This window comes from Takifugu flavidus, chromosome 3, assembly GCF_003711565.1.
Source record: "Takifugu flavidus isolate HTHZ2018 chromosome 3, ASM371156v2, whole genome shotgun sequence".
Classification (NCBI taxonomy): domain Eukaryota; kingdom Metazoa; phylum Chordata; class Actinopteri; order Tetraodontiformes; family Tetraodontidae; genus Takifugu; species Takifugu flavidus.
In genome coordinates, this window is record NC_079522.1 from 8,801,707 (window position 1) to 8,817,263 (window position 15,557).

The 15,557-nt window shown below is 47.8% G+C and overlaps 2 protein-coding genes across 6 annotated transcripts; one reads left to right on the forward strand and one right to left on the reverse strand.

The window, feature by feature from the left end:
* Positions 1 to 357: 357 nt before the first annotated feature.
* On the forward strand, positions 358 to 6,620 carry htra3b (HtrA serine peptidase 3b). Its single transcript, XM_057028248.1, has 10 exons — positions 358 to 970; positions 3,324 to 3,423; positions 3,499 to 3,631; positions 3,703 to 3,792; positions 4,835 to 5,029; positions 5,100 to 5,132; positions 5,232 to 5,343; positions 5,416 to 5,473; positions 5,574 to 5,669; positions 5,750 to 6,620. The coding sequence occupies exons 1-10, from the start codon at positions 538 to 540 to the stop codon at positions 5,916 to 5,918; spliced, it is 1,419 nt and encodes a 472-aa protein (XP_056884228.1). The 5' UTR covers positions 358 to 537; the 3' UTR covers positions 5,919 to 6,620.
* Positions 6,621 to 8,188: 1,568 nt separating this feature from the next.
* Positions 8,189 to 15,415, reverse strand: acox3 (acyl-CoA oxidase 3, pristanoyl). 5 transcript variants are annotated; one of them, XM_057028240.1, is made up of 20 exons: positions 15,052 to 15,068; positions 14,895 to 14,934; positions 13,995 to 14,119; positions 13,705 to 13,802; positions 13,495 to 13,630; positions 13,341 to 13,415; positions 13,164 to 13,253; positions 12,695 to 12,838; positions 12,462 to 12,550; positions 11,844 to 11,940; positions 11,290 to 11,472; positions 11,091 to 11,213; positions 10,893 to 11,013; positions 10,693 to 10,815; positions 10,474 to 10,587; positions 10,151 to 10,266; positions 9,880 to 10,054; positions 9,591 to 9,658; positions 9,430 to 9,516; positions 8,189 to 8,866 (listed from the first exon to the last, which is right to left on the reverse strand). In XM_057028240.1, exons 3-20 carry the CDS (start codon positions 14,097 to 14,099, stop codon positions 8,747 to 8,749), a joined length of 2,064 nt encoding a protein of 687 aa, XP_056884220.1. In that variant the 5' UTR covers positions 14,100 to 14,119; positions 14,895 to 14,934; positions 15,052 to 15,068; the 3' UTR covers positions 8,189 to 8,746. The 5 variants fall into 5 exon arrangements, with proteins under 5 accessions (XP_056884220.1, XP_056884217.1, XP_056884218.1 ...); XM_057028237.1 differs by lacking the exon at positions 14,895 to 14,934 and having other exon boundaries at positions 14,980 to 15,415; XM_057028238.1 differs by lacking the exon at positions 14,895 to 14,934 and having other exon boundaries at positions 15,052 to 15,411.
* Between the last annotated feature and the right edge of the window lie 142 nt (positions 15,416 to 15,557).

Below are 15,557 nucleotides of genomic sequence, written 5' to 3' on the forward strand. Positions count from 1 at the left end.
AAATTACAGGGGGATTTCTGGGTGGAACCCTTTCTCAACCTTGACATGAGATTTCTGTCCTCGGAGAGCTGGAAGCGAGTCCATTTAAGGTTTTGCTGAACTGGATGATCTGTCAGTTGTGTGCTCAGACTCGATGTCTTCGTGACACCTCAGTGGCAGCTTATTTCACTGATGCTTCTTTTTGCTCTCCAGTAGCTGTTGGAGTGAATGTGCTCAGCAGATATGAGGCAGGAGGTCACTGTAGCATGAGTATTCCTCAAAGTTCTTGGTAGCAATTCAGAACTAAAATCATGGCCAACGCAAACTCCAGGCCGCGCCCCCCCTCCCCGACTCTCCTCCCCTCTCCTCCTCCTGCCGCTTCCCTCGGTAAACTCAGGAGTGAAAGTCTGGACCCTGCCGCAGCTGCTTCACTCCAACATCTGGACGCACAGTTTTGGGAGTGCGGTGGCCGTCCAGACTCTCATGTCTCTCTTCCCTCCAACGCTTTGACTTGTCCAGACGGTTCTCAGACAGATGCGCACAGCGGGAGTGTGAGTGATGAGAACTGCTCCAGCCATGAATCTCCTCCTCTGCGCTCCTCTCTTTCTTTACCTGGCGGACGTTCTCGCCGCGCAGTCGGAGCTTAAGTGTCCCACGAGGTGCGATGTGAGCACCTGTCCGAGCCCCAGCTGCCCCAGCGGCTACGTGCCGGACCGCTGCAACTGCTGCCTGGTGTGCGCGCAAGGAGAAGGTGAAGCGTGCGGGCGCAAAGACGACCTGCCGTGCGGAGACGGGCTGGAGTGCAAACACCCGGCCGGGAAACGGCTGGCCAAGGGCGTGTGCCGGTGCAAGTTCAGCTCCGAGGTGTGCGGCAGCGACGGGAAGACCTACGGGAATGTGTGCCAGCTGAAAGCCAGCAGCAGGAAGGCTCTGCTTCAGGGCCAGCCGGGAGTCAGCCAAGTCCAGAGGGGCCCGTGTGAGAGCAGCTCAGGTTCGGGTCATCTACACACAGCTACACCAACACGAAACATCAGGCGTTTAAACTGAAATGTTGGTTTTTGAACTTATTCTATATACTATTGTTTACTGCAACCTAAATGTATGTATGTATACACACACACACACATACAAGCAGCAAACAAAACCAACCAATGACAGTAGCACGATTAAACACCTGATCACCTGTTTAGAAGCTAAAGGTCAGAGCTCTGGAGTTGAAGAAAGGCCATCATGTAAAGGTGAAGAATAGTTTTTAGTATTTCCCATCATTTGCCGAATTCCTGCAGTACTCCTCCACTCCTGAAGGTGGCAGTAATGGTCCAGATTATCTGAAGTTGGACTTTCAATATTTCTGATCAATATTTCTAAACCATAAATGGAGTGAACTGAGAAACCTACAGCGGTCCATCTGTCAGAAGGGATAGAGAAATATAAAGCCAGGATGAGATGTTTGGACTGGACTTTTTGTTTTTATGGTGACCATAACTCTGTGCTGGGATCATTAACCTGTCAGAACCTCATATTCACCCCAAGTTCATGTCTGTCCAATGACTTTTTTTCAACAAACAAAACAATCTTCTGACAAATGAACGAGAAAAAATGTAGACAATGTTTCCACAGTGTCATGTTGGCTTGTGTGTGTGTTTTTCTCCACAGCCCCTGGTCTTTTAACCAGATTCATTAGCTGTGATTGTTATGAGCAGCTTCTAAAGGGCAGGTGCAGCTTTAACTACGTATTGCAGTTATTTGGAACAGAGCAGACAGTGAGAATTAGCCACAGCTCACATAAAAAAGACTTGTTATCCATGTCAAAGGCTACCAGGGAGAATTTTCACGTTCAATTTGGTCCCACTGATATGAGACCCACGCTTGTCTAAAACTGAGAACAGCATCAAATCAATTCTTCCTTAAGGGCTGATTCACAGAGGAAGAAACGTAGGAGCAGAAAATGTGAATGTTCTGCTCAGTGTAAGGCTGGTGACCTCCTCGTGCCCTCATTAGATGGTTCCCAGTTATGGTTCCTCTACTCTTTGCTGTTTAAGGTTCTGCCACAGCCGACGTCCCTGCAGTGTAGGGAAGCATGGCTGTGGATGGTTTTCTCCCAGACTTAAGCCAAACACACTCGCACACTGTTCTAAAGTAGAACCATCAGTCTGGAGGAGACGTCCAAACATGAGCTCATCTCATTTCACAAGTCCTTCAATCAGAGGACCTCTCCCCTCCATAAACACTACTGCTGTGACTAACATCAACTTGTCTCCACGTACATGTTTAACGTCATTGTCCGCACTAGAGGACAACACCCCCACCCACCCCCGATTTATGGTCTCCATTTATGAGGTCAGTACGACAGCAGATCCAGGGGTTTGGGTATTTAATGGAGTCAGTCAGTCAGTCAGCGATATCATCTGAGGAAACAGGAAGTGTGTGCAGGCCACAACTGTTTACATTCCCCTCTGATCGTCAAATGTTTGTCTGCATTTAGAAGCTCAGACACACACTCACACACAACCTTCTACTTCTCTGTGAGAACTTTCATAGACCTAATACATAACCCAGCTCCTGATCCTAAACCATCCCAACAAACCCCTGATCCAAACCTTAACCCAATTCTAACATCAACCCTATAACCCCGTCATAACCCTCAAACAGTCCTTTGAGTTTGTAATGACCTGGCAAAATGTCCTCACTTTGCTAGTAGAATGTGGATTTTGATACTCAAAACAGTATGTTGCAAGCACCAGAACACACACACAGAAACACACACACACACACACGCAGATCCTATTGGGTGTGGTAAAGTAAAAATGCTTGGGCTCCGTCTGGTCCCAGGTGGGTGGTGTTAAAGGAGCCAGTTTGCATATGTGGATGGTCAGAATAAGAAAATTGTCCAAAGTGAGTTTGCATGAGAAGAATTCACGTGCTGCTGTGAAACCCAGTTGATCAGAGAGCAGATCTGCAGGCTTAAGCTGCTGTTGTTAAATGCTTCTAACAGCTGTTCCTGAGGAAGAGTGACAAAACTGTGTTTTTATTTTGGCGTTTCGCTGCTACGGCCTGCGTTTGTCAGCCAGAATTATGACTTAATCCTACCAGAGAAATGAGTCCTGAAGGTCCAAAGTAGTTAATCCATTTTTTTCCAGACAAAGCAGTTTTGGAGCAGACTCACACGGTGGGTTAAACTAGTCCAGCTGGGACAAAGCTCTCACTTCTACTTAGAATGATCCATGAAGATCGTGCTGGTGCTGCTGAGTCACAACTCCACTCATCTTCTGAATGTTTTAGCTAAGTTCTCCACTTACAGGCCTCTCCAGCCTCACCTGCTTTTTATCTTTCTTCCTTTGTAGGATCTTCACATAGCACCAGCCCTCGCTTCAAGTTTAACTTCATCGCTGATGTGGTGGAGAAAATAGCTCCTGCTGTGGTGCACATAGAGCTCTTTCTCAGGTGCTGATGGGACTTCTGCGTAATGCTAACGTACAAAAACGGCCTCCATAATTCTCCATCTGTGTTCCCGTGAAGGCATCCCCTCTTCGGGCGGACCATCCCCCTGTCGAGTGGATCTGGCTTCGTTATGTCAGAGAACGGCCTGATAGTTACCAATGCTCACGTGGTGTCCAGCACCTCTGCTGCGACCGGTCAGCAACACCTCAAGGTACAGACATCCCATGTCTCCACAGCAACAGTTTACAGGTCGCTCAGTGGGCTCTGATATCTTCCCTTTAGGTCCAGATGCACAATGGTGATATATATGAAGCCAGCATTAAAGACATTGACAAAAAATCTGACATCGCCACGATCAAGATCAACCCACAGGTGAGCCAGCGCTCCATGGATCACTGCAACTGTGATGATGGGTTATGTTTATTTATTTATTTATGTTTACTATTTACACGGTTTTGGCCAAACCTCAGGTTTGTTTTTCTTCTTTTCTCTCTAGAAAACTTTGATACTGACCCTTCTTCTCACTCTCATTTCTAAGAGGTCATGTCCTTGGTCACTTTTGTACAAGATCTGCATTTAATTATACACCTTTTAAAATGTTAAAGCAGAATTCCGCCTCTGAGCAGTCCTGATGAAGGTGTTTTTGGGATTGTGAACCGCTGCGAGGTCCCTCAGAATAAGACAAACAAAAGTGACTGAGCGTAGTGGAAAGCCTGGACTGGCTCTCCCCCCGCTGATATCACAGCCCCCTTCAGCAGAGCGCTTCACCAGGCTCTGCAGACCTACGAGTGTTTACAGTGAGTCACGTGTGCGGGTTCACAGCCGTGCTAGCAGGAGGAGTTCTGGACCTCAGACACACATCCCGTTCAATCCCAAACCTTCTCCCCAAGCATCACAGATCTCGGAACAGACGCAGTCAAAGTGTGGCGTAAGCGTTTGCACGCATGGAGCCAAAGCTGGTGTGAAGAATTCTGACTCAGTCTGAAAGGATCTGCACCAGCTGAATCAGCCAGCCTGGTATGACCCAGTCAGACATGGCTGCAGAACTGGGAGAGCTGGGTCAACACGAACACGGGGAGGAGCGAGAGATAATGAAATCCGATCCCTGAGGCCGCTGAACATGTGTTTCCACTCAGCTCCACTGCTCTCCTCCCTTTTCCTTCACCTCCACCCATGATTTCATCCTCTTCCTTGTTTACAGGAGCTGTGTGGTTCCATCTGACTGACCACCTGATTCTGTCCTTTTGAGGTCTGACTTTATTGTTCTGATTGAGGTTTTCAGAGCAGCTGCAGCTTTTATGGAGGTTTTAATGGGCCCAGAACCAGCAGAAAAGCAGCCAAAGGCAGAAGGCTGGTCCACTCACACCACAGCAGCGTCTCCGCTCATCTCTCCTTCTTCTCCTCCGCTCTCCAGGCAAAGCTGCCCCTGTTGTTTCTGGGCCAGAGCGCAGATCTGAGACCGGGGGAGTTTGTGGTCGCCATCGGCAGCCCATTTGCCCTCCAGAACACCGTCACCACCGGCATCGTCAGCACCGCCCAGAGAGACGGCAAGGAGCTGGGCCTGAGGGACTCTGACATGGACTACATCCAGACAGACGCCATCATCAACGTGAGGCCAAAGCCAGCGAAGCTCCGGTTGTACGGCCCTTTCTAACCGCCGCTCTCCTCTTCCTTTACAGTACGGCAACTCCGGAGGCCCGCTCGTCAACTTGGTAACGTCCTCACTGTTCCTGCTGCGTCATGTCTCGACCGGTTTGTAAAGATGAAGCATCCAGCCTCGTTGTCCTTCGCTCTGCTCTGTCATTCTATAGGATGGAGAGGTGATCGGAATCAACACCCTGAAGGTGGCAGCAGGGATTTCCTTTGCTATTCCGTCTGACAGGATCACCCGTTTCCTCAGCGATTCCTTCCAGAGGCACAGAGGTGAGGGAGGGTGGCGGGTTCCGGTCCCAGAACCCCCCTGAAAGTGCAGAAACTAACTTCCGCCTGTTTCAGATGTGAAGTCGGTGACGAAGCGCTTCATCGGGATCAGGATGCTGACCGTCACACCGGCGTGAGTCACGTCTACAGTTGATAAGCTCCGCCCACACAGGCGAAAGCGCTTTCAGACATGATGTGAGGTCGTGGTTGAATCCGGAATCCTTTCGATTCAGGTTGATTGAAGAGCTAAAGCAGCAGAATCCAGACTTTCCGGACATCAGTAGCGGGATTTATGTGCACGGAGTCGTGCCGCTCTCACCTGCGGATAAGTACGGTTCACCAGCTCGTTGCTCACCTTTAACACGTTTCACCGAAAAAAATCTGACCTTCGCCCGTATGGTCTCCGCAGAGGAGGCATCAAAGACGGCGACGTCATCGTCAAACTGAACGGCAAGCCTCTGAAGAGCACCGCTGACCTGCAGGGGGCGCTGCAGGAAGAGACGGCCCTCCTGCTGGAGGTCCGCAGGGACAACGACGACCTTCTGTTCAACATCGAACCCGACGTTATCATGCAGTAGACCTGCACGCTGCGACCAAGCTGGTCTTGTGGAGAGGCTGAAGCTCATGCGCTCGTGCACACACACACACACACACACACACACACACACACACACACACACACACACACCCACACCCACACCCACACCCACACACACCTCTAATATTTTGACCTGTGTCCCTCCACTACTCTTGGTCCATGTGGAACGCGTCATGGTTACATCTTCTTGACTGAATTTCTAAGATGTGAAGACATTTTGTCCACGTGAGGACCATTGTTTGTCCAGCGTCTGGCTGCATTTGACCGCTGAGGTTCCAGCATCCATCAGGTTTAAGCGTCACCAAGGCACCGACGTCCTCTCTGATGACGTGTCCTCACGTTTGTCCTAAGCTGCAGATGATAAACAGGACTCGGCTGAAACCAGAGTTTGACCTATGATTCAGAACCTTCTGGTTTGGTTATTTTCATAGTTTTAACATAGTTTTAGGACTCTGATGGACAGACAGGAAGCGTAGCGTGAATCTAGCAGAGGTGAACACTTCCTGCTACATCTGCACCAGGTTCCTTCACAAGTGACACAGCAGCTGACCAAGAGCACCCTGAACCAGTTTTAATGTTCTGGATGGAGAATGGTACGTGAACATGTTGAACATGTTAATAAGTTCCAGTTTATGTTGGAATTCTGTTTTCAAATAATAAATTAAAACAATCAGCACCTTCAGGAGGCCGTCGTCATCATCTTCATCCTCACCTCGAATAAAATGTGTGAAATGCTCAGATCTTCTGGGTGCTGTAAAATCCAACAGAGGACCAGATCGCCGTGACCCTGCTCATCCTCGCTGCCTCGGGTTGCGTGACCTCTGACCTCAGATCTTTGCAGGTTTCGAAGCCGACATTCTCCTTGACTTGATGGCTCCAGGTTCACAACTGTGCAGGTTTCAGTACCTTCAAATGTAGGTCAGCAGTGTGACTCAGAGGAAGTGCGAGTTACAACACAATAGGAGCCTGTGTGGGAGCAACACTGCGCTCGTCTCATGGCCGCTCATAAACATTCCTGAGGGGAAAACCGTCTCTTGATGGTATGTGGAGGGGTGAGAACCCCTCTGCAGGCAGATGCTGATGCCATTTTTCTGCAGGTCTACCGATGTAGACGAGAGAAGACGTCCAAAATGTGAGCTTGCGGAAGCGGTCTGCGCTCACTCAGAACACAATCGATACCAACCCAGCACCAGCATGTCTTAGAACACACTTAGAACAGGTTCTAAGACCAGTTGCTCCTCACTAGTGTGTCTACAAGAACCCTTTCTAATACGGTCAGGTTAAAGGTCATCGGGGTATAGCATCTGTCTTATGACACTGGTACAGGTCTTCTGGGTACGCACAGAGTGTGTTCTAGGTTCACACACATCTGCTTGATGTTTCTGTTGGAGCTACCCTGAGTTTAATAACATCTGGCCGAGGTTAGGGTCAGAGGAAACGTGGGTATCCGCAGGTCTGGTTGGAGGTTAAGCTTGGCAGATTATCAGATTTGCGTGTGTGAGGGTCCCAGGATCGCTCCCAGCCCGACCCAGCTCTTCCCCGTCTGCTCCCGCTTCACCCTCCATCGAGGAACGTCACGGTAAAACTATGTGACGGATGGATGAGCCTCTATTTTCTCTCTTTCCATGAGCAAATATCCTTTAATTAGAGACCACGGTCCACATTTAGGTCAGGGAGCAGAAATGGGACGCTGGCGGCGGCCTCAGAGGGGAAAGCAGACACGGCTGTGCTGAGTCGTCCTGCGGTGGCTTCAGACCAGCATTAAGTGGGACTGTGGCTATAAGCAGAACATGCCAGCGAAATGAATGAGTGACTGTTGATGAGGCCATGATCACAGGCTTTCACTGGAGCTGCCAGTTGGTTTTGGCTCAGTTTCACCAGATCGTGGCTTCAGCTGGGTTTGCAGCTCATCTCGCATCTCCCGTCGTTCTCCGAGGCTCCACGGAGATTTTCTTTCATTGACGTCACTCATTTGTCGGCGTGGGCCACGGAACGGAGCACGCTCCAGTAACGCGGAGCCAGAGGAGCCGACGTGGGCTAATCTGTAAAACACATCAGCGACGTCCTGATGCTACAGAGATGCATTTATGTTGATGTTTGCAGAAATATGATCACGGATTTCCACCAGATCTCCTTCAACAGCTCTGACGCCAAACGACAGTTTACGCTGCAAAATGAATAACACAAAAAATGTTCTTACATGGCGCCGCTTCAACCGAAGCAGCAGAGGAAAGTTAACGATTTCAAGCCTTTTACAGATGATGGAAACTTGTTTATTTTTGTGTGCATTCCTTAAATGTTTGATTCGTCGCTGACGCTGAAAGAGGTTTCTGAAGGCACAGTTTTTGGACACATCAGTATTCCAGAATGCTGGTTTAGCAAAGTCCCAGCCAAAACCCAGTTATGGCCCACGGCCATGCTAGCAGCCATGTGACCGAAGGTGCGTTCATGTTGTCCAGAGTTTTACACTTGGAGCCAAAACAAAGAAACTGATGATCAGTTTTTGCCAGATGAAGAATTTAAAGTCATGTGACTCAAACCATTTATAACGTTATCTCGACTTTAAAGGCTTCTGGCTCTGCACAGCTGCGTTATCTGCAGCCATTTCTATCTCAGCTCGCGCTCTTGGGTTTTCACCAAATTTATGAAATGGTGAAATTTGTCACATAGAAGATTTAAAATAAGGTCACCTCACACCGAGTGCTGTATAGAAAATGCGCTGCTGTGTCAGGAAGTTATGCCATAACACAGGCAGTGGTAAATCAAGGTGAGGAATAACTCTTTTTTTCAGGAAGTGCCAACAGGCTTCTAGAGATTTGCACGGAGGGATCCGACTGCAGGCTTGTCTGAGCAGAAATCTTTCCACCAAGACGGCCGCTCCAGCACTTGGTCGCCCTGCAGCAGTGTCGACCACAGGTTCTTGTAGAGCTGAGAGGTAGAAAAACAGCAAAAGTGAAGCCTGTATCCTGTTCCCTGCCACTCGATCTGCACATATAAGTCCTCACGCTATGAAATCAAACATACTTGTACTTCAAACTGGAGCTCAACCTCATTTAATGAGATCATTTAGCGCCGCAGACACACGCAGCTGTCAAAATAAGACTCAGAGGGACAATGATTGGTTACTCTCCCGATCTAAAATCCCCTCATGGATCAGGACAAACAGCAGGAGCAGATATGATCAGCAATGACCCGCGGGTTTGCTGTGTTTGTAACTGGAAGACGGTGATTCGCAGCTGGGAGGGCAGCTGCACAACTCTGACTTCAGCTTGAGTCAAAAGTCTGGAAGTTTGAGGGTTTTCTTCAGTTCCAGTTGAGCAAAACTGGTCAAAAGCTATTAAACCTGAAGTTAAAGGTCTTTGAATCAAATGCTTTGTTGTACTTTTACCTGAACTGAATTTACAGTATTGAAGTATCATCAAGCAGGAGATGGGCCATTGGTTTATAGTTCTAAGCTGTATTAGTAGTTCCATTAAAAAAAAGGTGCTTACCTGCCCATCAGCCTGTGCAAGAGGTGAGTTGAGGATGAAATCTGTGGGTGCCATAACGTCAATTAGCGCTACTGCATCGTCCTTCAGCTGGAAGAGGTGGGAAGATGAGGCTCGTCAAACAGCAGCGTCAAACTTCAGCAAACTTCAGTTTCATCTCTTACCTGAGCGCAGAGAGTCAGAATGGCCAACTGGAGCAGCTCTGCAGGCTTCTCTCCGCTCATGTAACTGCCTGCAAAGCATCAAAACGGCGTCACTTCACTGGAATCAAAGTCAGAAATCTGATTACGCTCATCTAAACACAGCACTTTACACGACACAGATTTGTTTGTTCTGTTCCATTCGCACGAGCAGTGTTTTTTATCTTCCCTTGAACTCAAAGTTGCGTTAGCCTTAGCTTTAGCTTAGCGATGTCAGCCTCTCAGGCCACGGTGATGTGATGCTGGTTCGTACCCTGGTACAGAGTGCCCATGTGTCTGCTGAGGCTCCACAGTCCATAGAGAGCGCACAGTTTATGGAGCACAGGTCTGAGCCCAGCTGGGGTCTGCTGATCCTTCACTAGCTCGTGAAACCTCTGCAGGCAGTTGTACTCGATGAAAGCCAAGGCTAGGGAATTGCAGTAGTAGGCCTACACACACACACACACACACACACACACACACACACAATATCAGTCTTTCTGCAGCTAAGTATTTCACACTGCTTTAAACCGGCTGTATGTTACCTGACTGTTATTACGGGCCTCAAACCCATCCTGTCCTTCAGCCCTCAACTGTTCCAGCCTCTTCTGGCTCTTTTCCAGGAGGAAACACACCAGCCACTGATAGGCCGCCACAGGCACTGTTAATGAGGCGATAATAATAGCATGAGAAAGCGTGGAAAACTGTCTCAAACGGCCACAGAACAGACCCTGATGTGAGAGAAGGGTCAGAATGTGCAGTAAAGCTCAGAAAATCATCAGATCATTATTGGTCCTGTACTGATGCAGCATCCCAGCATGAAGGCGTCAGCTTGAGGAGGTGTTGAGCAGCTCCACTGCCAACATACCTGCGGAGTCCAGACACTGGTCCACCGTCGTCGGGGTGAACCTGCTCGGCAGGATCGTCTGCAGATCATTTAGGAAATCCACACTGTGAAGAGGGGACTCGATCTGAACCCCGTCTGAAAGATGACAACGCTTCTGTTCAGCTCTGCACACGCGTGATCGGCTCGTGGAGGCTCGATGGTTCTACCGCGCGGGCGCGAGTGTGTGCTGCCGGTACTGACTGTGGCGCTTCAGGTGGAGCCATCCCAGCAGGTAGTTGCTGGTCTGCTGCAGCAACACGTTGTTGTCTCCTTCATACGTGCAGTTGGGATCGTTGTCGTCGCGCAGGTTACCCAGGCGACTCACTGCAAGGAAGCATTAAAGTGAGGGAAGGAGCGAGGGAGGGAGACAGCCAGGAAGAGAATAAGGGAGAGACACAGACCGGCCAGGTATCCGTGTCCCCCGCAGGCCTCTCTGCACTCCTGGATCCCCCTCTGAGCGGTCCAGGAGCCCAGCGGTTTACTGGAGCAGCTCACGGCGTGGATCTCTCTGCCCAGCTCTTCCTGGAACACACACGTACACACAGAGCTACAAAAGAGTGACAGAAGTGGCGCGTTTATTCACGCCCGCAGTTCCTGACCTGTCGGTCACTCTTGTCCTTCATCATCTGTCCCATCTGGAACTCCACGAAGTTCAGGAAGAAGGACTTTGTGAAGTGCTCGAGGGCGTAGGCCGCGGCCAGGTAAGGGATCAGACGCCATTGCTGCAACAACAACACTGGAGATGAACGTCTGTGCAGGCTGCTCTCACACACTGGCTCCCTCTGGCAGCACTCTGACCTGAGTCTGGTACTCCAGCACAGGCACCTCCTCTGTGTCTTTGGGTCCAAACTGTCTCCTGGTGGCTGAGAAGCGGATAGCCACAGTCAGCGCTAACTTAAGGTTGACCAGAGCCATCCTGGCGATGGACACCCTGCCTCCGGACAGAGCGCCCAGAGACGCCCCGAAACGCTTGTTGGGGTCCTGAGGAGCAGATGTGGGAAAATACTCACAAGAAGCTAACACGCATTTTATGGAACACCTGAGGCCATTTTCCAGGCCTGGTTGTCATTACCAACCAGCTTCTAACCACACGTCTGTGGAATTGGCCCCTGAGAGCCTGTTAAAGCACCGGACCTACAGTAAAAGTTAATCTAAAGCTAAACCACAGCAGTTAGGAACAAATGTTAACGGATGCTGAGCCCCTGAAGGAGTCTTTTTGACTGATTATGTGGATCCAGACGGTTGTGGCCTCATGTTTTTAATCTTCTAAACATTCTTAATCTAATTTAAATACATGATTTCATCAGCCAGTTCTGTTTATAATGAAGGTCTGGGGGCAGCGGGATACTGACCTTGAACGGGGTAACATAGTGGCCATCAGGAGAAACATCTCCAGTCTTATTCAGCAGGTTCTCCCGAGGGATCCTCACATTAGAAAACATGGCAAATCTAAAACAGGAAAAAAAAACTTAAATAATAACACAGCTTGACACATAATTTATAATGATGCGATGACTTTGCTATTTCTACTAAAACATGATAAACAGTAATTTAGGGTTGTGTTATTATTCATCAGTTTATTGCATGTGTCCGTAAATCCAGAAAATAAAAGCTTGGAAACATAAATGGTAACAGCTGTAGTATGAGACAAGTAAAAATAAGAGATGTTTATTTACTATTTTAATCTGCTTAAGTGTCACCGCTGGCCTGCAAATCTGTGACTATGGCGCCCTCTGCTGGCACCAATGGGACTGGTTCGCTGTGCTCAGCAGGGGTGTGAGACCACAGTTCACCTGTAATGTACTCAGCCACAGAAATGCTGCATTGATAGTGTCACCTGCTGAGCTGCAGAGGCTATCAGTCACACCCAGCTACTCTGTTCTGAACTCATGTTTAACCATAAACTCATGTACGATCTTCTGAAACTGTCCCGTAATCGTCAGCTCCAGTGTTCTTCTGCTGTCACTCACCCGTTATCGAGCCCATTCAGGCCCAACTTCTTTCCCATGTCTCCAACAAGCACCCCAGGGAGAGCCAGTAGTGTCTTTGGATCCCTCACCTGCAGCACAAGAAATAAGGAGGTTTAATCAATCAATCAATCAATCAAAAACAGAACTTGGTTGAACTTTTCATAACTGGTGTTTTCATGTTTAATATAAAAAAGCAGCCTATCTTCAGGCAGGGCTGAGGGCGGCAGTATTACCGGTACAATGAAGGAGTGCAGACCGTGACACACGCCGTCGGGTGTGTAAAGCTGAGCGAACACCATGGCGTGAGTCGCCGTCTTCCCAAGGTTCCCCACCCAGAATTTAGCAGCCTCGAAGTCTGGAGAGTTGATGACAAACTCCTGAAGGCAGAGAAGTAAATGGGCACAATGGTAACACCGGCAGAAGAGAAGAACGAGGGCTGAATCCTAATTCTCTTTTACAAACCTCCCCCTTTATCTATCCGTGCCCCTCAAAACCAAGTGGCGGGGGGGAAGGAGTGAAAACATTCCCCTAAAAACTGCCCTAAAACATGGGACACCATTACTATTACATCATCAATCCTTGTCGCTGGCAGGCTGCTACATCAACAGAAGTCAACATGATGTCATCAACTGCGATTGCCGACGTGGTTCTAGGGGTTATATGATGTCATTTTGCCATCGCTGTAGCTTTGTGTGTGCTGACCTGGTTGGAGGGGTCGTACGTTGCAGTGGTCCTCATGGCTCTGGTGTTGCTCCCATGGCTTAGTTCTGTCAGAGCAAAGCAGCCAAACGTCTACAAACACACAGGAAATGGGACGTTCTCAGGAGCTGAGCTTCTTTCCTTCGAAAACATCTTCATAGACTGCGAGGGAATGTTTACCGTCATGTCGTCTGTGCTTTCCACATATTTAGAGTGTCTCTCTGATCCTGAGCTCCTCACAGTCGATCCAAACATCTAAAACAAACGTGGAGTCATCTCTGCAGAACTAAAATGTGTGTAAAATCCAGCCAGGCAGCAGCACATGCTCACTCACCCCCTTGTTCAAGGAGAACTTGCCTGCCATGGACCAGTCATACATGCCCAGAAAATCATTCAGGTAAATCAGCTTCAGGGGGTTTGCCATGAGTTCCTCGTCTGTCACGAAGTCGTAGCAGAAGAGCTTTTTCACCCTGGGCAGTTTCAGTTTGGGCTTTATTTTCTACACATAAAGAGAACCTGGACAGACATTCTCTGCTGTTCCTACCTGAGGAATGTCAGCTCCCTCATTTTCTCCATGGAGAGGTCTTCGCCGGGCCGACGGGAAAACAGCGGGTCATTTTCTAGAGTCCTGAAGACATGTTGCTGTAGGACACAGGGGGGCGCAGCAGGAATGGGGAGTCAGTAGTTTTAAAGTTCCTTTTCCACACCAACAGATAAAGTACAGTTAAATCAATATCTCATTGTGTCCAGACGTGCACAGCTCAGGTAGATTAGAGCTACCTGGATGGATGTGAAAATAGGAAACATTATGATTAATCTGCTGAACTTAGGTACCTTAAAGGCCTGGATGTCCTCGTCCTCAAGGAAATTCAACATTTCTTTCCAGTTGAAAGACGCCTTTTTCCTGTAAATATCCAATGGGCCACTGGGGAAGTCCATTTTCTTCTCTTCTAGATGCTCTTAGATGCAAAAACACAACAGGTAGAATTCATACCACGGCTAGAAGTGTTTCTGCTGCATCATGAATGATGCTGTAACTGCAACGTCTCTCTTAAAATAAGCATTCAACAGACCATATAAAGCTTGTTCTAATAGTTATATCTTCTAAGCAGATGTACCTTTTCTGTAGAGATAGTTAGGAGCTAAATAACAGGGTGGCTGTTCTAAGAGGCATCTCCTGTTCTTCTGTGTTTAAAGTAAGCCCTTTAAATTAAATATTATTAAACTATGAGAACATTGACAGAAACCAACAAACAGCAAGTTACTTATTGGATTCCTGCTGGTGTAAATCTGGTACTTATTTATTTATTTATTTATTGTGCGACACTATGACACAGATTAAAATACCACTTCCAAGTGACCAAAACTTGAATTTCAGTGAATGCACTAAGTAGTTCACTCAAGACAACTCCCATCTTTTTGAGAGTGGAGAGTATTTACGGTTTGAAAACTACTGTGACCTGGATGAAGGAGAACATTTGTGGTCAAGTATGTGCATAACCAATCAGTGATCATTTCTAACATTGCAAATCACTCATAAAAGTCACGACAGGATTTTAAATTCATGAATGTCAACAACACATGAGCAGCAAAAGTTAAAGGATGATCTCAACGGCATATAAAGTTTCAGCATTTGTTGTGACAGAAGTGATGTAACTGATGATTAAAACTGATCCCACATCAGTAGTTATCAGTGTAGAGCAGAGTTCAAGGCCGTCTAATGTGTTAGTTTACCTTCAAAAGAACCTGAAGTTCGTGCTGAATTTCAACTGCTCTGATTTCGACCCATATTTATAAAAAATAAAAAAACACGATTTACCCCAAAGCAGGAAAGAACAATTATTATCTTGCAGAAGACGCGTAAATGAAGATAGAGAGGTCGTCAAATAACCTGGAACTGATGAACCCTGAAACCAGCGGGACTGACGGCGAAGGACTGTCGAGAGCAGGGGCAACACAACAACGTCACTTCCTGACTGAATATACTGCATCCGGTTGGGTTCTTTCATAATGAAAGCCTCCGTTTCATACAATACAAAACAACGTCATGCTTTCATGCAGACTTCAACTACTGGTGTTTCCCACTGCAGTAGAGCCCCCAAACCGAGAAAATAATAATAATAAAATAAAACTAATTACTATTAGCATTATTGCACAATAATAAACAATGAATTGTGGTACATATAAATGAACAAATAAAAAAGTTCAAGTTGAGACATAAGTACAGAAGGCTGATGGCACCCTCAATCTATCTCTCAAAAATGACTGTAGGAATTCTTTGACACAGAGCTGGGGGGGAGGGGGGGGGGGTTAAGATGTTGAGACAGTTAACTATTGAGCAAGTCCATGTCTCTCAGAGTGCTCTGGTTGGATCAATGTTTAATGTGAAATACAATG